At 50.1% G+C, this 22,965-nt stretch overlaps 1 protein-coding gene across 1 annotated transcript in view; it reads right to left on the bottom strand.

Annotated features, from left to right (window-relative positions):
* Positions 1 to 13,803, bottom strand: part of PAPSS2 (3'-phosphoadenosine 5'-phosphosulfate synthase 2) — a 28,201-nt gene extending 14,398 nt beyond the window's left edge. Inside the window, exon 1 of the mRNA XM_063406155.1 lies at positions 13,681 to 13,803. Within this exon, the coding sequence (XP_063262225.1) occupies positions 13,681 to 13,701 (21 nt within the window). The 5' untranslated portion in view covers positions 13,702 to 13,803. The remainder of the gene's footprint in view (positions 1 to 13,680) is intronic.
* Between the last annotated feature and the right edge of the window lie 9,162 nt (positions 13,804 to 22,965).

Raw genomic sequence — 22,965 nt, 5'->3', positions numbered from 1 at the left:
GATCCCCCTGCGGGCAGGCAGGACACAGAGTCTGGGCAGAGACACCCTCCCTGCCAGTTTCAAACACAGACAGACTCAGCTATTATTTTAATCGGGCTTGCAAAACGAGAGCGACTTCAGGTGCTAATTTACTGCCTGTGTAACACGAGAACTGCAGCTGGGGCAGGAGCAGCCGAGCTGGGCTCGTGATGGGATGGGAGGCAGAGGAAACAATCCATGAGCATTCCCCAGCAAACAAGGCACCAGCACAACGCTGAGCCACAAGCCTCAGCTCTGGGGCTTCCTAATTCTGGTGCTTCCTAATGTTGCTGACCCCAGAGTCTCTGCAGGGCTGCAGGTGAAACAGCCTGGCTGTGCCCTGCAGCTCCAGCCACAGCACCTCCACAAGGAATGCTCCACATGAAACATCCACAAGACCTTGTTAATTGTGAGGATGGTGTTCCCAACTGAGGCACGCAAGGGAAAGAACAAGGAGGGAATGAAGATATAAATATATCCTGGATACATATGCAGAGAGAGAGAGAAGAGAAGGCTGAGACCTCACAGAACCTTCCAGTATCTGAGGGAGCCTACGGGGAAGCTGGAAAGGGACTGTTCACCAGAGTGACAGGACAAGGGGAATGAGATCAGACTGAAAGAGGGGAAATTTAGGTTAGTTATACAGAAGAAATCCTTCCCTGTGAGGCTGGGGAGTGGTGCTCAGAGCAGCTGTGGCTGCCCCTGGATCCCTGGCAGTGTCCAAGGCCAGGCTGGATGGGGCTTGGAGCAGCCTGGGACAGTGGAAGGTGTCCCTGCCCACGGCAGGGGTGGCACTGGGTGGCTTTAAGGTCCTTTCCAACACAAACCAGTCTGTGCTTCTATAAAAAACCCAAAACATCTCTAGACCTGCCCCTGAAAAGGTGAGTGAATGCTACACAACCTGTGACTCAGAGAAGAAAAGATAAATAGCATAAGACTTGGTTCCTGTGGTTTGTCCTGTTTTGTTGCTTTTTGTGTTTTGGTTTTTTTTGCAAGGGGCTGTCAAAAGTTTGGGCGTTTTAAGCTCACAAAGGCAAGACAGCACCACCATGGATGAATTTTATCCCATCCCCAGGAGTTCAGGCTGTGTCCTGCAGGAGATGAGCCATGATAACGTCCATGCCTCGGGAAGATGCAGGATCTGGCACATTCCTACATGGCTGATGTAAGGAGATTGTTCTAAGTACAGGTTGCTGTGCCATAAATCTGCGCTGTGTGAGCATCTCAGAGCTGTTATTTTGCACGCTGGCACCTTTGGGAGCTTGGGAAAGCACCACTGAGGGCATTTTTGCAATTCAGCAGCACTGTCACACCTCTCCCACCTGCTAGGAGCTCCAGATGGTACCAAATCCCTCAGATTTTTTGTGCTCTGTTCATAAACTTCCCAGGAAACTCTTCCCAACCCTGAGCAACTGGATGGCTGGGCTGGGAGCTTGCTTAGCTGGGAATGGGCTCTTCAGTGGGAAAGACCAACTTCCCAGCTCATCATGCACCAGTCTAGGAATGGTTTGGGAAGGCAGAGCTGAAGTGTGGTGGAAGGGACTGGAGGCACCAGGAAAACTGATCATTAATGGCCTGAGAGCAAATCCTGGAGAGATTTTGCCTAGGAAGAGCATATCCTGCAAGGTGGGTGGTGGGCAGAGAGCAGCAGTGGATGGATCAGATGCAGGGCTGCCCTACTGATTTGATTCTCGGGGTTTTAACCCTGTCATTGCAATCATACCTATTTAAGTAGATAATCCAATCATCAGCACAACGTTGACATCTGGATGTTGGGCCCTAAAGCAGGGACAATTTAGGACACTGCTAAACATGTCCTGGAATAGGCTGGGGCAAGGAAATGAGGTTTGGGAGAGGAACTTGTGACTTGCAATTCAGCCCCAAACAAGGCAATAAACGTCCCAGCAGCATCTCCAAAGCAGGGCCGTGCATCCCCTGCCAGACAGATGGTCAAAGATGACACTGCCATGCTCTCCCCATTGCTTGGAAATCTGCTGCTTGGCCCTGTCTGGATGAGCTCAGTGCTCAGCCCACCCTGCCTTACCTCATCCAGGAAATGAGAAAAAAACAAACACGTCGCTCCAAACCGCGGACTGAGGCCGCAGCGGACCAAGAAACCAAATCACAGCTCTGCTTTTGGTCTCACCTCCTGCTGAGCCCTTCCATGAGGCTGCCAAACAGCAAGACACCAAGATCTTGGCTGTCTTTAGCATCAGGCTTGGCTGAGCTGCCTGTCAAGGGTCTCTTGGCTTGGTTTCCAAAGGGAAGAAGCTTTCCATCAACCACCCTGGTGGGACAAGAGGCTGCCCTGCTGTGTGAAAGCAGGTTGCAGCCAGAGGCAGGAGGTTTTTCCTGAGTGATCCTCCTGAATAAAGAGATGTGGCCACTGAGATAAGAGAGTCTTGTTGGAAATCAGGAGCCATCAGAGTCCTCTGCTCTGAGAGTCACCATTGCTCAATTGATAGCATCCAAAAAAGTGACCTCAGCTCCTCCTGAGTAATTGGCCCTGGAAGGGAGTAGCTGTGCTTGCCCACATAAATTATGTGTGACTACTCAAGGAGATCTTATCAGGGAGCATCTTCTCTTCTCATCTGACAGTTAAAAGCATGAGGTCTGTGGGCCCCTCCCACACGTCACTGATGTTTGTTGGGAGCAGAACCACTGCACGTTTAATAGAAAAAGTGCCAGACAATAAACATTTATAATCATAGACTTATAGAGGTGTTAAGGCTGGAAAAGACCTTTAAGACCAAGTCCAACCATCAACTCAGCACCACCACCATGTTCACCACTAACCATGTCCTCAAGGGCCATAGCCACATGCTGTTTAATATGAGTTTTTTGATTTTCCAGGGATGGTGATTTCACCACTTCCCTGAGCAGCCCAATCCAATGTTCTACAACCCTTTCCACGAAAAACGGTTCCTAATATCCAATCTAAGCCTCCCCTGGTGCAACTTGGGGCTGTTTTCTCTCATCCTGTTCCTGTTCCCTGGGAGCACAGCCTGACCCCCCCTGGCTGTCCCCTCCTGTCAGGAGTTGTGCAGAGCCACAAGGTCCCCCTGAGCCTCCTTTTCTCCAGGCTCAGCCCCTTTCCCAACTGCCTGAGCTGCTCCTCATCAGAGCCCCTCCCCAGCTCTTCTGCTGACCTTTTGGATTTAGGGTTGTCCCAGCAAATTGCACGGATGTTGTGTCATCTTCCACTAGGAATTCAAGTATAAACTCTGGTCCTTAGGGCAGCACCTCCTCCTGCCTCCACATCCCCAGTTCTTCACCAGCACTTCCATGGCTGCATCACGAGTGCGAGCATGGCAAGGACCAACTGCAAGTGCCACTTTCCACAGCTGAGGGGTGGAAGTGAAGGACAGAGGGAGGCTGAGCAGACATTCCAGAGATCCCCTGAGTGCACACAGCACCTTCAGGCCACCTGTTGGAACCCTGGGCACTGAGAATTTCAGACTTTCTGTGCTCACAGGCACTGACCTTCAGGCAAACACTGCATTGACCTGAGGCCGTGGAAGGGGCTTCCAAAACTGAGTGACAGCACTGGGATTGTGGGTGTGGAGTTTAAATAGAAGTGTGTGATATCACAGGGTGCAAAACTTAGGATTTAAATTTTTAGTATATAGTAATATATATATAAAGCAAGATGGAGGATTTAGGGCACAGGCTAAGTTCTTTCACCTTCTTCTTCATGGGTCTGGGTGGTGTTTTGTAATTGGGTGAAAAAGTCTGCATTGCGGGCCATGAGTGTTTAGTTATTGGACTAAATGTAAAAATAATCTAGGTGTCCTCTCGTTATTGGACAGTTTATGCTTAAAAGACCTTGGAGAGAGCTAGAGACAGAGCCATTTTTCACTTTGCTAGCTAGAACTCACAACTTGCGGGACTGTACTATAGATAATTAATAAACACTGAGTCTGAACACAAAACCGCGTCTCCTGAGTATTAATCCCAGCTCCAACAGAAGAAAAGAAGATAAGAAACCCACAGCCACCCAGAGAAGGCAGAGCTTGTGACGCTGCAGAGGGAGATGAGGCACAGACAGCCATGCTGGCCATGGCGGTGGCCCATCAGCTCCAAGCCCGTGTCCTTATGGTGCCCTCAATTGACCCCTGCCTGCTGCAGCTGGCACAGGAGCTGGGGGCTGTCCAGGAGCTGCAGCTCACTGCAGGCTGCAGCAGCATCCTGCTCTGGAGAGGGCCTGGCTCCCAAGGCCACGGCTCACGCCGAGGCTGCGGAGAAGGGCACGTTACTCACACGTCCGGCTCACTCAGCACCAGGACCAGCATCCAGCTGGCAGCGCCCCGGGGAAACCCTGACCCGACAGCCAGGGCAGGGTCAGGGCTCCCCCAGCTGCCTTTTTATTTATAGGGCAAGCTCACAGCACCAGGAATATGATTCATTTTTTTCCAGCCGAGCGTTTCACACACACCCTATTTCAGTACCACAGCCTGGACATGTCTCCAGGAAGGAAAAATTAGAGCAAAATAAAAATAGAGGCTTTCAAAATGTTTTCAGCTGATCCTATTTGCAAATGGTAGAACGGGCTTTTAAAATGATAGAATGATCAAGCAAGCCCTCACTTGCACAGACAAGCAGTGGGATGGAGCACATGGAGGGATTATTGGGGTGTCCCGTGCAGGGTCAAGAATTGGACTTGATGATCCTTGTGGGTCCCTTCCAGCCCAGGAGATTCTGTGATTCTCAGTCAAGCACTTCCCTAAGCCTCAGGAGAGTGAGCTACCCTATCATTAAAAAAACCCTCCCAACTCCTGCCAGCTACTGGAAAAAAAAAAAAAAAGTTCCTACCAGTTGCATTTGATGTATAAAAATTACATTTATCAGAACTTTTCCTTAAAAAATTTTTGTCTTCTAGGAGGGCTGCTCTGGCAAAAGAGTGATACTGTATCCACGAGCAACCAGGGTGGAAAAACTCCTGTGAAAGAGTCATTTGCTGAAGAAGAGCAAAATTGATACTCCAAAGAAAAGGAGGAAGAGAGAAAAAGGAGGGGGGTTGTCTGTGGAAGATTTGATTACCATCATATTGAAAAACAATGGAGAGACCTTGGCATCTCTTACATCCCAGCTTAGCTCTTGTAACCCAAAACCTATGGACTTTCCCCAGATATTCATTTACTGCACTAAGGCAGAAAATGCTTCAAACCCAGCCCCAACTCTTCCCCATGGAAAATCCCCAGCAAGGCGGAGTTACCCTGGAAATTTTGCCTATTTAACCCTTCAGGATGCAGGCCCAGATGGGGAAGTGGCACCTCGCGAGCATCTTTTGTACTGCCCACCTCCCTGCTCCCCTGCTGCTGTCCCCCTGTTCCCTGCCCATGGGATGAGCCCCCTTTCCCAGCACTGGAGGTGAGCAGGGACCCCGCTGTGTTTTCTCTCCAGCAGTGACAGCGCCGTGTCCCCAAAGCCCTGCCGAGGCTGAGGGGCTGCCAGCACTCCCTGTCCCGGGCAGGATGCTGGGCTGGGATCCCTTTCTCCACCCCGTGCTCCGAATAAAGCCCAGCAGACTCAGTCTCTCCTTGGCACTCGCTGCCTGTTCCTTTTGGCATCGCCCCCGGGGCCCTGCCAGGAACGTAACACAGAAAACCTTAAGGAGAGCAGCAGAGCCATCCCAGTGCCCCGAAACAAGCAGCCTTTCAGCCTGGAGACAGACAGCTGGGGATGCCAAACCCCTCTAACACACACCATTTTCAAGCTGCTGTTAAGCTGAAGCCGTGTTTTCTTAAGCCACAAGAATTTCTGAGCTCTTAGCAAGACCTTATTTGCTGATGGCAGCTCAAATATTTTCCTCTTGGCATAAATTTGCACAGCTTGGGTTGTCACAATCAAGTTTCAGACAACACTGGCACACAAAAAAAAAAAAAAAAAAGAGAAGAAAATCAACAGAATCAGGCTCATGTTCCAGTAACTTCACAAATCAGATGTTGATTTCCATGCTGTGAGTCCAACTCAGCAGTTGGGTACTGAAATCTGCCTCTCTGAAGGCTCCCAGCTCAGGCGTTTCCTTATCTTGGAATGAGATGATGTCACTACTCTCATTTCCTCGATGCAGAAAAGCTAGTGACTCATTCTGTGCTCCTACATTTTTGGGATAAACTTGTAAGGCCAGTGCAGATGTTATAAAAACAATCCCCCCCTGCCCCCCTCCGTCTTCATTCCTGAAATCTCGAGGGACAGCTGCAGGGGCAACAAATATTTAACAAACAAGGCATTTTGTCAGGCACTGACAAAAATAACAATTTAAACACGAAAGCCCTCCATGATTGCCCAATGCTTGATATTGAGAGCAGTTCTGCTAAATGATCTCCCCCAGATGAACCCGCCTGAGCCGCTGGGCCCCTGCTCCTTTTGCAGACAATGGGTTTGACATTGCAGGAGGACTGCCTTGGTTTGATGCATGCCAGGAAAACCACCCAGAAGACACGGCCCTGCTTCTCTACCTTCTCCTGGAGAAAAAGATCTGGTTACAGAAATGGGAAGCTGAGTATCAGTCCCTCAGGTTACAGGGACAAGAGGAAAAGAGAGCAAAGGTACAGATTCTACTACACATTAACTTCAGTATCAAAAAGATTTCCAGGTAGGAGTTGTATCCACGTGTAAATAACTTTTTTTTTCCCCCGTTGAATATGAGATTCAGGAATTTAATTAGTGGGTTGTGGTTCTCTATGGTAAATATGGCACTGTACATGCCCCACCTCCTGCCATGGCAGGACAGGCACCCTAAACCTGAGAACAGGTCTCAGTGATATGGGGGTAGATACCTCCTTTTACCATGCCAAACATATCCCTGGTCAGGAAAGAAATCCTCTGTCTTTACAGAAAAGTCCAGTGGTTTCACAAGCAGCAGGCACTACAGGGGATCTGTGTTTCAAGCAGCTTGATCAGGTTTTGAAATACATCTAATTCTGAGCCCAGGGGCAGGGAAGGGAGCTGGGGAAGGGGCTGGAGCCCCAGGAGAGGCTGAGGGAGCTGGGAAAAGGCTGAGCCTGGAGAAAAGGAGGCTCAGGGGGGACCTTGTGGCTCTGCACAACTCCTGACAGGAGGGGACAGCCAGGGGGTTCGGGCTGTGCTCCCAGGGAACAGGGACAGGACAAGGGCAAACGGCCTCAGGCTGGGCCAGGGGAGGCTCAGCTTGGCCAGCAGCAGGAATTTGTGCATGGAAAGGGAGCTCAGGCCTTGGCAGGGGCTGCCCAGGGAGGGTTGGAGTGCCCATGGCTGGAGGTGTCCAAGGAAGGGCTGGAGGTGGCACTGAGTGCTCTGGGCTGGGGACAAGGTGGGCATCAGGCACAGCTGGGACTGCCTGGGCTGGGAGGGATTTTCCAGCCTAAATGATCCTGAGAGTCTGTGAAAGAACTCATTCTTCTGTGAGGCTTCTCCTCTGCAGGACCTGGTGGCAGCCTGATGAAAGGAAAAGCTGAACTCCAGCCCTGGGCCTGGCCACTCGGTGCCTCTCCCTGCCTCAGGCTGGATGCCTGGCCTTGCACCCCATGAGCCTGACTCTGCAGTGGTCAGTGGTCACCAGGGACACCTCTCTTCACCCCAGCACCTTTTTTTAGGGTTTTCAAAGCGCAAAAGCAGCAGCAGGAAGGAGCACAGGGGAACTCAGCCAGATGCACCACACAGGACACGGTTAAATGGGGGAACATTGCCTGGCGGGCCAAAAGTTCACTAGGCTGGAAAAACTCATTATGATGAATTCATGGAAGGAAAGTTCATCAAGGACTATCAGAAGGAAAGGCACAGCCTCTGGTATCTCAGCCCATAAATCAGTGGAAAGGGGGGACAATGCACTGGTGTCCCAGCCATAAACCCTTTCCTGGCTCCCACTCTCGGCTGCTGCTGGGAACGACAGACAGGGCCAGATCTTCCCCTCACTCAGCACCTCCTCAGTCTCCTCAGAATTCCTGCTGCATGAAGACAGGGCTGCTTTCACTGCTGTACCACTGAAAGGGCCCCTCTGCAAAACCAGCTGCAGGAGACAAGTCCAAGCTGAGGAGTTCAGGAAGACGAAGTTTTCCCGCCCCATCTCCCTGTGCATCTGAGCCCTACAAGCTGCAAGATGGGCTTTTCAAGTGTGAGTGCACACAGGGCTACCTAGACCCTGGCTTAAGCCAGCACCAAGGATGTTGAACTCTTCCAGAATGAGTGGCTGCTCAGCATTTCCTCCACCCCTCCCTAAAGCAGGCATGGGCACAGCCCTTGGTCATTCCATGCTGCTCAAAGGCTGGCCCAAGGACAGTTACACATTTTCCTTGAGGATTGTGGTTAATTGGTCCCTCAAAAGCTCATGCAAACTCCCAGCATCTCTCAGAGGGTGGCATCACCCCCAGTTTTACAGCCACAGAAGGGTAGTGGTGAATGAGACCAACAGCAGATGAAGACTTCAGCTCCCACAATATTGAAGACACAAAAATGAGATACGTTTGAGGAGCAGCTCCCCTGGACTTCAGGCTGCACCTCTGAGAGTTTGAGACCTCTCACATCCATCCCCAGGGTCTCAGACCAGCCTTCCAGAGATGCCATGAGCTGCCCCAGCCATGGCTGGGGGAACTCATCATGCCCAGAGGCAGGTGGCCAGCTCAGACCTCCCCATAGCAGCCCTCTAAAAAACTCCACCTCTAAAATGAATTTTCCCCCCTCTTCCCACGCTCACTGGCAACACAACTTAATGATCTTCCCATCAGAAGGGCTGGGCAGGCCTGAAGAATGACCTCCTGCCCAACCACACTTTTTGCACCACAGTGGGAAGCTAGAACACAGTTTGATATTGAAGAAAACATTTTGTTCTGCCAGAGAGGCCGCGAAGACCTCCAGGTCAGAAAGTCTTGGAAATGTAGGTGCAGGCGGTTGTTTTCCAGCAATGCACAGAAAAAGCTCATCTCAACAACCCACAAAGTGCTGCAGCTAACAGAAAATCAAATTAAATCTGTGTAAACCAGCTCTGCTCTCCAAACACTTTTTGGCACCCACTCAGCAGACAAAGCTTTTGACACATGGAGCTGTAACTGAGCCAAGCTGTGAGCAAAGGAGCAAAGACCACTCTGGGAGGGACAGGAGGCAGTGCTAGCAAGGAACTACCAGCCCCACAGGCAGATCCCAACCTCCCAGCATCCCGTGGCATGACGCACAGCCAGGGCTTTTCTGCATCCCTCCTTTTGTTAATGATACACCCCGTGTAAATTTTCGCTTGGAAATGATTAAGCTGTGAAACCATTAAGGAGCTATTTCTCACTCCCTTCAGCTGTGACACCCTGCTCACGATAACAGCAAATTCATAGATGGCAACCTGAATTACAGAACCTTTTTCTTAATGGATTTTTGAGAAGCAAAGTGCATGAGCAGCATGACCAAAGTACAGGTTCAAGCATTCACACAGGCCCCGCACGCCATTTATCTTTTGGGGGCACGTACAGCTGTAGGTTTATCTCAAACACCTGGTTCCAGATAGGCAAGGGCTTTTCATTTCTAAAGGCACCCTCCAGGACCAACATCAGCCCAGTTAAAATTAAATAAAATAAAAAGCAAATATGCCAGTGTTTGTCTTGAAAACCCTCCAGAAAAACAAAATCTCCGTGGCCTAAATCTAAGCTGCAGCTGCAGTGCACGTGTCTGGGTAGTGTGGGGTGTTCAGCATCATTTGCTGATTGACTAAATGCTCTTGCAGGGGCACGGATGGAAACCTCCACCTGTCTTTGGGGGTTTTGGCACGCACTTGTGCCTGGCTGTGACTTGACCTGTGCAGCCTGAAAACCAGAGGAGGCTGGAGTCAGTATTTATGCTGAAGCCCATGCTGACTCGAAGTGTTCCCCCTCAGAAATGCAGGAGTTACAGCCGGGTTTCTGTGCCTCGGCCACCCCCCTGGATGGCAGCATCACTCCAACCACCACCACCAGCAGAAGTGCTCAGACCACACCAAGATGGTTATTTAATTCCCCAGCCCATGGAGGGCTCAAGCATGGAAAGGAGAAGGCATTCATGTTTAGGAAACTGCAATTTTTCCCAGCTTTTCTTCCTTGAAATCCCCCAAGGTGAACCTGCCTGCTCTTACAGAGCAAAGTGTGGTTATTAAACACTGCTCTGGCACGCTGGCAGCCCAAGTGAATGAAACAGCAAGGTGGGGGAAAGAGACTGGAAAGGGAACTTTCTAATAGCGAAGGGCTTCCAAAGACATTGAGAGAAAAGGGGAGAAAATTCCAATTAACAAAGCAACAAAAGTTAATCACCTCTCCTTGCCATGGTCTTCGAAGAAAGGAGATATAAAGAAAACGAAGTAATAGAAAATAAATCAAGAAATCCTGAGCGTGTGATGAGCAACTGGAAAACAATCACCTTTGGATGTGCCGGTGCAATGAGTTGGGCACCGTGTTCCGCAGAGTAAATCGCGCTGCAAGAGCAAGCAGCCTGTGACTCCCTGGATAAAACATGAGTTTTACAAAACTCACTTTCTTGAGTGACTCAACACAGAGCAAGCCATGCTAATTCCCTGAAATCAGGGCTTTGCTGCCCTGTCCCCTAGGCAGTGTCACTGCAATGAGCTACTCAGAACTGCTTTGGAAATAAACATCTTTCAAGCTGTTTTGCTCTTTACATTCAAGGCAACAATTAAGAGTGAGTGGAGATGAATGCATGGTTTGGGTGTTTTAATAAGCTTTTTCTTTCATGTTGCTGGCAATTAAATGAATGGAGATGTAGATATGTTCCTGCTCTGCCTGGGGTATCACTCAGTCCATCTGAACTCTGCCCTGCAGCCCCATTTTTTTTCAACACGAGAGCAGTTTTTAGGCAAAGAAACTAAGTCTCTTTCCTCAGGGTTGACATCTGATCTTGTGGGTTTGTTTCTCCTCTTTAAATAAATTTAAATAAGCCCACATCATTTGCACATAAGCCCTGCACAAACACAGGTGAGCCAGCAGAAGTTACAGCTCTGTGACTCGCTGGGCTGAGGGAGCACATCCCGCTGCAAGCCAGGGATGCCACACCAGTCATTCCTGGAGATTCCTGGCTTCCTGGAGATGCTGCTGCAAGACCAGGCGGTGACAAAGCTGAAACACTTCCCTGAAAAGGACAGTTTCAGTACTGGGCTCTCATTCTCCCTAAGCACCTGCAAGAGCACCCGAAGAGAAACTTCACTGGCCGGGGGCAGGACTCCCAACGCCTCCATCCCGTGAGCTGCGCTTTCCACACAGCCCTGGGGACACAAAGCCACGCAGGCAGTGACACTGCCAGGGCAGGGCCATGCCCGAGGCTCTGGGCTCTGTGGCAGCCTTCCCTGGAGCACAGGGCATCCTCTGTGTCCTCCTGCCCAGCAGGAAAACGCCGCTCGGCGGGCACGGGCAGCGAGCGGCGGAAATGCCGGCGGCGCCGCAGAACGAGCTGCTCTTTCCACAGAGCTCAAAGATCCCCTCAGCCCTGAGCACCACGCTGTGCAAGAGCCCACACAATAAACAAGGGCAGGCCCACAGCTCCACCTCCTGCACCGCGCTCCCTGCACCGTGTGCCTGCTCCTGGCAGCAGGGTTTGCCGCCGAGGCACACAGGAGGCCTGTGTGAGGGACATTAAGGCTGTAAGGTCATCATCGCACACCGTTCTTCTGCCCAAAAAGTCAGTCCTGAAACTGGCCACAAATCAATGCTTTCTGTCAGTGAGGGCTGGGAACAGGAGGGCACTGCGTGGCACGTAGAGGACTTCATGCCTCTTGCAGCGTCGTGAGCAGAAATGAAGAGAGCACAAAGTGTTTCCATATTAACCAGCTAAAGAGAGATTCCTGCACACCAAGGCTCTGGTCCTCACACAAGGCAGAATTAAGGTGCCTTGTTCCTTTTTAAGGACAGCATATGCAGTGGCCAAAAAAAAAAAAAAGGTTTTCTTCTTTACACCTTACCATATTATCAATTAATAGATAGGTGTGCAATTGAAGCATCCTCAAACCAGATTCAAACTCCAGAGAGCATTCAGGCTGAATTTAGGATTTAAATCCTGGGCTTCTAGTTATTCAATCTGCAAAATGAGGAGCACTGTCAAATAACACAGTGGTCTATCTCACAACGGCTGGCACTGCTATGCCTTTCTAAAATTGACAGCTGACCAACATCACCTGCAAAACCCAGCTCTGACATCCCCTCAGCTGGTGAGTTAAGCTGGAAATGTCCAGCCTCACAAAACCTGGTCTGTGGGACAAAGATTAACACACTGCCCACATCATGAAACGGTGATAAAACTGAGGGTTTAGAAGAAACAAGGATTTTTAGGAGTAATAAGGATTTGTGTTATTGGGAGAACAAAGAAGGGGCAACAGAGGGATGATCCTACTGCTGTATCAACAGGGATGTCAACAGGATAAATTACTGTGCCTTCATTTTAAAATGGAACACCTTTGGCTGTTGCAGCTACAAGAGGCGGCACGACAAATCGTCTGTGGGCACAAAAAAAGGTCAAAGGACCCTGAACAAAGCGAAATTCCTTACCCGTGCCCTTGATATAAACTGGAGATGGTTAGAACCAAGAAGCTGCTGAGGTTGCAGTTGGGACAGAACTTCCTTTACACTCTGTGCAACCACATCTTCCTGGCAAGGGACAGGAAGATCACTCACGGGACATCACCGTTTCACCATCACTCCCCAAACCTCTTGTAATTAGCCAAATCACGCCTTTTCTCACCCCATCAGATACCTGGCAGATAAGCACACAAAAATCCGCCTACAGCTGTCAAGCTGATAGCATCTGTTTTGACAGCCACGGCACAAAGGTCAGCCTCAAATTCGCTTATAAAGGTCATTTTTCCAGCTCAGGGTGGAGGCAAAGGAGAGGGATTATTCTGGAAGTTCAGTAATGCCTCTCTCCTGTCACAGCAATAAACAGAACTCCCATACACAGCTCACGGCTCGCACCTCCCCTGCCTGAAATAATCCCTAAACCACAGGTTTTTGCGTTTCCAAGAAGACCTCGCCGCACAGGAGCGCCTTGTTCCCTGTGGTTTTGGGTGCATTCCTCCCCGGACAAATTACCACTGTGTCCAAAATGCATCAAATCCAGCGGAAAAGTTTATAGCCAACTTAAAAAAAAAAAAAAAAAAAAAGAAAGAAAGAAAGAAAGAAAAAGAAATCAACCAGCAAAAGCAGCCCGAAAGACTTACGTCAAGATTTCTTCTGGTTCTGATTTAAAACCTGGAAAACGTACGCACAGCCAGAGGGACCCAGAGCTCCCATCCCAGATCCAAGGAGTAGGGGAGGGCAGCTGGCAAGCGGAACGCGATGTCTGGCTGCGGCTGCGATTTGCAAGTTTAATTTCTAACCGAGCTGCGCCCTGGCTGTGATTGCTCTGCTCTGTGTGCTCTGAAGCGCCGGCTGTGCAGCGATGCCGAGAGCCCGGCGGTGCCCGGCTCACCAGCTCCTTCCCCCGGCCGGGCCCGGGACAGAGGACACCCGGGAAGCCACCAGGGGCTGGCGGGGCCCGCAGCGGGCACGGCGGGACAGGTGCGGGGCGCGGCCCATCCATCCCGGCGGGGGATGCCCGCCCGTCCCCGCCGCCCCGAGCGATGGATGCGCTGCCCGCTCCCGAGCGGAGCGCCCCGGCCGCCGCCGCCCGGGCATCCCCGGCGGGAGAGGGACAGGGACCCGCAGGGACCGCCCGCCGCGTCCCTACCGTGTGCTCCCGGCTCGACATGGTGCTGCGGCGGCGGGCCCGGCGGGCCGGGGCTATAAGGGCTGCGGGACACGTAGCGCGGCCCTGGGCCGGCCCCTCTCGCCCTGCGCCCGCCCCCGCCACCGCCTCCTCCGGTCCGGCCCCCGGGGGAACCGGGCAGGGCGCTCCGGGCCGGGGGCGCGGCCCCGGGCCCCGGAGGAGCGGGCGGCGCGCCCCGCCACAGCCCCGCGGAGAAAAGAGCCTGAAGTGAAATGCCGGGGGCTCTCCTGCCACGGCCGGGCTCGAGGAGAGGGAAGACGGCAGCCCGCACAACACTACAGCGAGGAAAAGCACCTCCCGAGCACTGTGATGATAGTAAAAATATAAAACCAAGCAGTGCTGGAGGCTGGTCCCGGAGGGTTTGCCCAAAATACCAAAAAAGTTGAAAAGAAACACAGAGGAGCCTCCCAGCAAACAAAGCACAGCAGGTGACGGGAGGAGAAACCCCGAGACTGACAGCTTTGCTGCAAATCCTCAGTTTTCCACTGCTGGAAAAGCTCAGGTCCCAGAACTCTGCTGAAGCAGAGGAAAGGACAGGCAATGTCCTAGTGGAGGGAAACCACAGTGCAACCCTGGGATGGCCCCGTGAGCCAGGGACAGAGAAAGGAAGATTCTGGGGGGTAATTCTACACCTGGGGTCCCACCCAGCACGGCACTTGTGCTCCTGGACCACTGCCTCCTGCTCCACACCCATCCAGGGATCCGGCTGTGCCAACTGTGCCGCCTCTCCTCTAGGAGGAGATGCCTCACTGCTCATCGTGCCCAGTACTGCAAGCGCTCCCTCCAGGCCCATGCTGAGCTTACTCTGGGAGCTCCTGGGACCTGTTCAGCACATGATCACCAGCAGTCCATAAGATATTCCTGTTTCTTCTCTGTCCTTCATTCCAGCAGAGTTTACAATCATTGATGGCCTGACTGAGCCCTGAGTGAAGCCACTCAAAGGAAAAAGGTGTTGGGATTTTACAATGCTCCCCAAGGCTCATTCTCCTGATGAACTCTTAAAACAGAAAATGGGAAACGCCAAGGGAGCAGTGAAAGGATAAATGGGGTTCCTCAGATGAGGAACCTGCAGGAAGAGCAGGGCCCACTGTGGGAAAACACGGAGGTGAAGGAATGGGGCTGGAAGGCAGCAACAGCACCTGCTCAAGCAACTCCCAAAGGCAGGCAGCTATTAGAGTATGATCAGCTATCAGCTGAACTAATCCCCAGTGTAATTCCAGTTAAACCCACAGCATTACATTCGGGATTAACTCAGCTAAATAATCCCAGGGTCGCTTTTTAGCATCCCTCGTTCCCTGCTTTTCCTTATATTGTTTTTCTCAATTAAGGGCAGATTAAATTTCTGCCATAGAAACAACACAGCAAGGTTGAAAGAACAGTGAAAGAAGGCTGAATACAATACACACTGGAAAAGTCCACCCTGGTACATTTAAATTCATATCTTTACTCCCTCCCCTTGTGACTTGGCCTTTCTGTACCTTCAGTAAAGCAGAAGGGTGGAAAAGGTGCCCAGCAGACCAAGGCCAGCAGGAGAAGAACAAGGAACAGCACAAAGGGGATGGTGAAGAACAAAAGGCACAAAGAGGGGCTTCTGTAACAACAGACCACTCTAAACCATCCTGGCCTGACACACCACTGGTTCTAGAGAGGGCATTTCTGAAGGAAAACATTGGGGTTTTTTATTAAAAGCAATCTGTAGAAAGGAAAGGGGAAAGACAGAAAACCAGGGTTACGATGTAACAGAAAAATTAGCATCCAGAGCATGTAACACCTCCATGTTTCCCCTAGATACCTATCAGTGAGACAGAAAATGAGTCAACATTATCTCCATTTGTTGCATCATTCTTCACTTCTAACTTCATCAGTTATTTCCCTTCTAGGAATTAAACTGACTGCTCATAACCTGTCTGGGAATTCGAGCAAATAATATTTTATGTATAAGAGATCCAAGGGTTTTCCACCTATTTTTCACTTATTTTTCCCAAGCACAGTGGCAAAGAATGGTGTAGATTTTCCTTACATTAAGCTATAATAATGAAATATCTCTTGTCACAAATTTTAATTTGTGTGGGGCTTTTCAAGGAAGCAGCTGATGAAACAATCACAAACGAAGCAAGCAAGAAAAAAATAATCTAGTTTCTTACCTCAAGAGACATGCAAATTAATGACACTCAGTTTTCATCAAAGAATTTCTTGGGCTATTGAACAACAGCTTCAGCCTCATGCAGCCAGGGAAAGCAGCAGCATCCCAGCAAAGCAGGCAGGGCTGCCCCTGGATCCCTGGAAGTGTCCAAGGCAAGGTTGGACAGGGCTTGGAGAAACCTGGGACAGTGGAAGGTGTCCCTGCCCATGGCAGGGGTGGAATTGGATGAGCTTTAAGATCCCCTTCAACTCAAACCATTCTGTGATTTCATGATTACAGGGAATATTTTTATTTCTGGGGATCCTCACTCTGATTGCAGGAGACTGCTGTTCCTCTCCTTACTGGGAAAGACTAAAGAAAGTCATCCCCCCTGGGATCTGCCTTTGTGCACTGGGATTTAGCATTTTCCTGCAGTCTGTACCACCCTGACACCTCGATCTCCAAGAGACAATAAATCCCTGGAGAAAAAGCTCTTTTAGGAGTCCGCTGTGCAACCTGTTCCACTAGCAGAGAGCAGAATCTATATATAACTCTCCCAAGCAGGCCCAGCAAGCAGCTGCTTGCGAGGCATTTGCTCCATCTTCCCCATTCCAAATCACCTTCTCAGTCAAAATTCCTATCCCAGCATTACCCAAGAAATTGCCCCGAAGCACCAACACTCACGTCAGTGTTCACAAGCTGGCCATGACCAGTGGGATAGGTTCACCAACATCTCTGCAAGGTAGCAGAGGTGGAAATTAAAAGGCCACATCCTTTCTGCTCTGAGGTGTCAGCCCCAGAAGTGCTGCAGCCTCTGGACAAGTGCCATGGAAGGAGAGGGCAGTGCCTTGCAGAGTTCTCCCACATGGAAGATACAGGGGGGAGGTCACTGTCCCTGACTTTGCACAACTGCACTCTTAAATCCTTGCAGAAATTCCCTTATTTGATGACTGCTCGGTGCAAATGCACTCCACTACTCCCTGCACTCAAAACTACTCCACTGCTGCTGCCTCTGCTCTTGCTAATTTGCTTTCCTAGTGCCAGGGAACTTGCAGATGAAGGTTCAGTGCCTTGCTTAATTTTTCAAGTGATGGAGGCACAGTTGTTGCCTTTAGCACCATTTCTTCTCAGATCCTCTGGCTTTGTTTTTCCAGAGTTCCAGGGGAAGCTGTCACCCAGTTAATGGAGCATCCTCCAGTCACTGGGAGTGTGACAAATTCTGCTCATCCTGTCCCCAACGCGTTAGGATCAGTACCTTTGGAATCTGAATATTCCCCAGCTGAACACACGTACCATCTCTGACATCAGCCCGCAGAGATAGCAGAGATACAGAACTGCCCCAGCAAGCACTTCCAGCTTATCCACCTCACCTTTCACCTCTGCACAAAGGGGCTTGAGCTCTGTGTCTAAGTCAAGGGTGGATCTGCAGCCCTAAGGCCTCACTTGTGAGATATCAAATCAGAAATACACTATGAAGGCAAAGCAGATTGCTGGAAGCACCAGAGATGCAGGTTAGGGCATTGCCTCCTGCAGTCAGCAATCAGGACTTCAATGAGAACAGGAAATGTTTCTCCTTTCCTTGTTCTATAATTCAAACACATGGGATCATCCCCAACTTTCAGAAAGCTGTTTGAGAGAACGAGCTCCAGAACTGACAAGAAATCGGCCACTGAAGCCTCCAGCACTGGCAACACCCACTGCTGTTGGGGACTGCTCCAGCCAGAAACCAAGTTCAAAACCAGTTTGCCAGGATTTCACAACGGGAGAGAGGAGCCCAAGCCAGGAGCACGCTCTGAACCTACTTGGGTCTTCTCATAGTGCTGCAGACAGCTCACTTTAAACAACCCAGAGGTGGGACTGCCAGGTTTTTCACTGCCCCAGTGACACAACCACTCCTGCTCCCCAGCAGGATTTGCTTTCCCACACACCCTCCAGGCTGCACTGACAGTTCTGAAGGCTCCCAGTGCAACTGGTCCAGCCTTGGGGACGGCATCCCACACATACCAAATCCCCATAATCATTAAGGAAATGGTAAAAATGCAAAATATACAGTCCTACAGCTGCTTCTGTCACTTTCTTTTTTAGGGTGGGTACAAACGTGTCCTGCCCTCCAAGCACAGCACAGGATCCCAGGCTGGGTGAGGCTGAGGGGAGCTCAGCAGGCACCTGGTGCCCCCTCCCTGCTCCAGCAGGGCCATCCCAGAGCACAGGGCACAGCACTGTGTGCACAGAGCTGTGCAGCAGCCCCAGGGAGGAGCCCCCAGGCTGTGTGGACAATGTGCTCAGGGGTCCTTGATTTTCTCACTCTTTTTTTTTTTTTTTTTTTTTTTTTTTTTTTTTTTAATTCATATTTCTCTTTTTCCCTTTGCAAGTCTAAAACTTGCAGTACTTTCAGTACTTTTGAGGTTTCCCTGCCAGTCCCACAGAGCCCAGAGCAATCCCAGCTCCCAGTTGCAGACAGACCCCATGCTCTCCTTCTGATTGCACACCACAGCTCCAAGATATAAAATATATAACATATATCCCTATGAGGGCTTGGACAACTTGGACAACAACAGGGGTTTTCTCTACAAGGAAGAGAATATTGACTTTACAAATATCCTTTATTGGAAGCAAAACAAGGAATTCTTATCCTTTTGTGGCGTGTCATATTGCCGTAAAGATATTTATTTATTGAGTGTAATTATCTACTACGGGTCTGTTGCCTTTGCCCTATGCAATTTCTTATCCCTATCACAGACTTTGACCCATATCCCTACCTTGTTCCTTTGACAATACCAGAATAAAGATCTCAGCTCCTGAAATTTTTTCAGACTCACTTTCCCTACAGTAATCTGGGAACTCAGGAAGTCATATTAGAAACCATGTATGTCTTTTTCCAAGAGCAGGCTGGCAGAAGAAAAGGCCAAAGATATCTACAAAGATACCAGGGTGGTTAAAACTGCTACCAGGACAGTTGTGATTGAAGCAGAGTCAGTTAGGGAAGGGCAAATTTAAAATCCAGCCTTTCCAGGGCCGGGCAGTGCTAAAGCTGGACAAGCACAGACAGGTAGGGAAGTCAGCTCCTATCACATTTTGAAGTCTAATTTCATCCTAATCCTTTTACAATGCAGCCAGCTGTGACAGCAGCTCCTACCTGTCACTCCCCCATCTCCAGACACTTGTGAGCAGGAGCACCAAGCACTTCTCCAGCCAGCACAGGGAAAACCCCACAGTCCCCACCTGTTTTCACCTGTCCTCACTCCTGTGCAGAAGCAGATTTAGGATCTGCAATACAGTATTGGATCGTAGCACTTTCCCCCCTGTGCCATTTCCTAGTGGGATTTGTCACACAGATTTCCAGACAAGCTGTCAACCATGACAGATGTGTGCTGCCACCAACTAAGGAAAGCAACTGTTCTCACAGGAAACTATGTGAAAGGAAACTTCTTCTGGTTTGGTAAACTCAACCTCAATTTTGCTATTTTTACAATAATCCAGAGAAGCCTTTTTACCACTCTCATAGAACAGCCATTCCTAGGTAGAGGCGATAAGCTTTAAAAAATCAGGGTGACATTTACTGTTTGTGACAGGTGTTGGGTGCTTTATTAAAACACTGATTTTCGTAGAATGGCCTCGGTTGGAAGGGACATTAAAGCCCATCCAGTGCCACCCCTGCCATGGGCAGGGACACCTTCCACTGTCCCAGGCTGCTCCAAGCCCTGTCCAGCCTGGCCTTGGACACTGCCAGGGATCCAGGGGTAGCCACAGCTGCTCTGGGCACAGTGGCCCAATAACCAAAACTCCTGAAATTTCTGCACAGGATGGGAACAACTCCTCATGTACCAGCAGAGCTGTCTCCTCCAGCTCAGGTCTCTGCTCTGCAGGCTGTGTGGGAGAGCTGAAGTAGGTCACATGAGCCTCTGCTGCTCCTTGTCTTGCCTCATCCAGCTGGAAGCTCCAAGCACACCCCTGGATTTGGCTTTGACACCCAACTCCAGCCCTGTGCCCAAAGGTGGGTTGATCAACACACGCAGCACCTCCTAGGGGAGAAGAAAGAGAAAAGAAAGAAAACCTGAACCTATCAAGAACCCCTTTGAGTCATCACCTCTTTCCTGCCTGAGCAGGGACACGGAGCACAGGGGCACAGGACAGGCCACAGCATGGTGTGAAGGGCATTTGCTCCCATCTCTGCCTGGAAAAGATGCAGATGGAGACAGAAGAGATCTGCCCCATGGGAACACTGAGGGATCCAGCTCACCTGACCTCAAACCTAGGAGATGAAAGGCAAAGGGGGAACCTGATTATCCCCAGGGATAATCAACCCCTGCAAACCCAAACATCCTCGCTGGTGGGTTCAGGGCAGAGCCTGCATTCCCTACAGAGGAAAGATGGCCAAGGCCCATGAGGGCTGAAGAATAGCCTGATAATTCTGGGTTATGAGATGAAATCTAAACCCCAAAGACTTTCCTGAAAGCCAAGACCAAGCAGGACTTTGCATATGTTTCATGCTTGAGAGGGCTGGGAGCACGAGGCCCTGGGGAAGCTGGTCCTGCATAATAGAAGGAGTAGGCATGCAGGCAAATAGAGAAATGCAGGATACAGTTAGTAACACTTTATATTGCAAAAAATGAAATTTGTTCTATGCAAATCTATGTGTAGGAAATGACCTGTGGCATCTGGTGAGGAAGTTCTGTAGCAGCAGATGGGAACCAGAGCACAAAACCTCCACAGGGCTACAGAAAACAGCCCTCAACCAACCAAATAAATATAAAAACCTCACTGGCCTAATGATTAACTGTTCCAAGAAAAAAGGTGGGGAGATCTCCCTGCCAGCAGCGAGCTGTTTGTTAGACGGCATCTGGAAAACCAAGTACAATGGTGGTCATTAAAGTTCAGAAGAACTGAAGTGAAACAAGTCACCACACACTTGAAAAAGCCAAGTGAGGAGGAGAGATGAAGAGGGACCAACTTATCAGATCTGGCAAACAAAGGCTGGAATGAGATGCAAGCGGCATCTCCAGGGGGATCAGGCAGGTCAATGATGTCAGGACACAGATAGGGAGACAAAGGGTGAGTATAACATTACAGGCTGGAAATCAAACCCCTAAGGACTTCAAATCTCTCTTCTGGCACATAAACCAGGAACTCGAGCCTAGGGGGTTGGGTCTTTTCAATTGATAGGTGAAGGAGAAGCTGGACATGACCCGGCAGCCCAGAAAGCCAACTCTGTCGTGGCTGATCCAGCACAAAGATGGGATCACAGAGGATTAAGAGCCACCTCCCTGTGCTTTGGGCAGAACTACGTGATTGTTTGAAAAGATTCCCTCTACCCCATCCCTCATACATTTATTATAACAAACATTTCAAGCTACCATAATTAAAAAATACAGGATATTGCACATTCATAAATATTAGAAAGTTGTTCCAGTTTTCAGAAGTGATTATAGGCAACCAAAACCCTCAGAGAGAAAATAGCATTAATAGCAAGAAGGAGCAATACGTCATACACAGAGGACATCTTTGGGATGCTATTTTATGTGGGGGAAGTGTGAAATAAAAACCTAGAAAGGTTCACAAGAATTATCATTTCACTCCTTTTCAAGTCAACAGCACAGCCTCACCTTGAGCAGTGCATGCAAGTGTGGCCCAGGAAATGTATTTATAGGCATAGGGTAAAACCAAGCCAAAAATCAAAGTACAGAATGAGAAGAACAGAATAACTTCAGCACAAGGAATAAAGAAGCAAGATGAGCCCCTCCCATGTGGGGAAAAGAAAATCAAGGTCACAAGTAGCACAAGTGGAATGCAAAGAGGTCAAGTGTTTAACTCCTCTCCCATTAAAAGTGTTCCAAGGATGAATTGCTGGTGTTGAGGAAAACAACACTGAAACAAGATCTGTATCACAAGAACTGCTCCAGAACACATGCCAAGGCTCAGCATTTGCATATGGTAACTAACTCTGCAAACTGAGAATGTTGGAAGCTCTCACTGTTTTCAAATCACAGCTCCTGGAAACGTGGCTGAAATTCCAGTCTAGCAGGAGACTCAAGTGAGAGGAGCTGAACCTTCCCAAAGCTCCAGCGTCCACCACATCCCACTGCAAGGTGGTCATGGAATCACAGAAAGGTTTGGGTGGAAGGGACCTCAAAGCCCACCCAGTGCCAGCCCTGCCATGGCAGGGACACCTCCCACTGTCCCAGGCTGCTCCAAGCCCCAAAGTCCAGCCTGGCCTTGGGCACTGCCAGGGATCCAGGGGCAGCCACAGCTGCTCTGGGCACCCTGTGCCAGGGCCTGCCCACCCTGCCAGGGAACAATTCCTGCCCAATGTCCCATCCAGCCCTGACCCCTGGCAGTGGGAAGCCATTCCCTGTGTCCTGGCACTCCATCCCTTGTCTCAAATCTCTCCCTACCTTTCTTGTAGCTCCTGCAGGCCCTGGAAGGTCACAGCTGGTTCACCCCAAAGCTTCTCCTCTCCAGGTGAACACCCCCAGCTCTCCCAGCCTTTCCTCCCAGCAGAGCTGCTCCATCCCTCTGCTCATCCTGGTGCCTCCCCTGGCCTCTCTCCAGCAACTCCAGGCCCCTCCTGTGCTGGCCCCAGGGCTGGGGCAGCTCTGCAGGTGGGCTCTCACCTGAGCACAGGGACAGAACCCTGCCTTTGGGCTAGGAAAGCACCAGGAGAGCCATAAAGAAGAGAATTTCCTTAAGAGAAATATATAAAACTAAAAACAAATCCACTGCCATTAGTTCAAAAACCCCTGCAACCACAATCAGGAGTGCATGGGGAATGCTTGCTGTATCCCTATGCTCAAGGCACCACATCCCACCAAAGTCCAAGGGCACTGGGCTGAAGGACTTGGAGCCTGATCCCACCAGGATCCTCCTTCTGGAGTGATCCCCAGGATCACCTGGGCACCCTCTACTTCTGTAAGAGGTTCAGGATCTGTTATCACAGCCAAGGAAGAATTTGAGAGCTACAGGTCACTGATGTGGACAAGCCTGCAGAGCTTTTCTGACCCCTAAATAAAGAACAAAAAATTCACCTCACTCGCTCCATATGAATTCCTTCCACAATAATCCCTTCCCTGAAGACAAGCAATTGGTTTCTGTTAACTGAAGACAGTAAGAGGCGTGCTCAAACCTTT

Source organism: Prinia subflava, chromosome 9 (assembly GCF_021018805.1).
Source record: "Prinia subflava isolate CZ2003 ecotype Zambia chromosome 9, Cam_Psub_1.2, whole genome shotgun sequence".
Lineage (NCBI taxonomy): Eukaryota > Metazoa > Chordata > Aves > Passeriformes > Cisticolidae > Prinia > Prinia subflava.
This window is presented reverse-complemented; position numbering and strand designations above follow the sequence as displayed.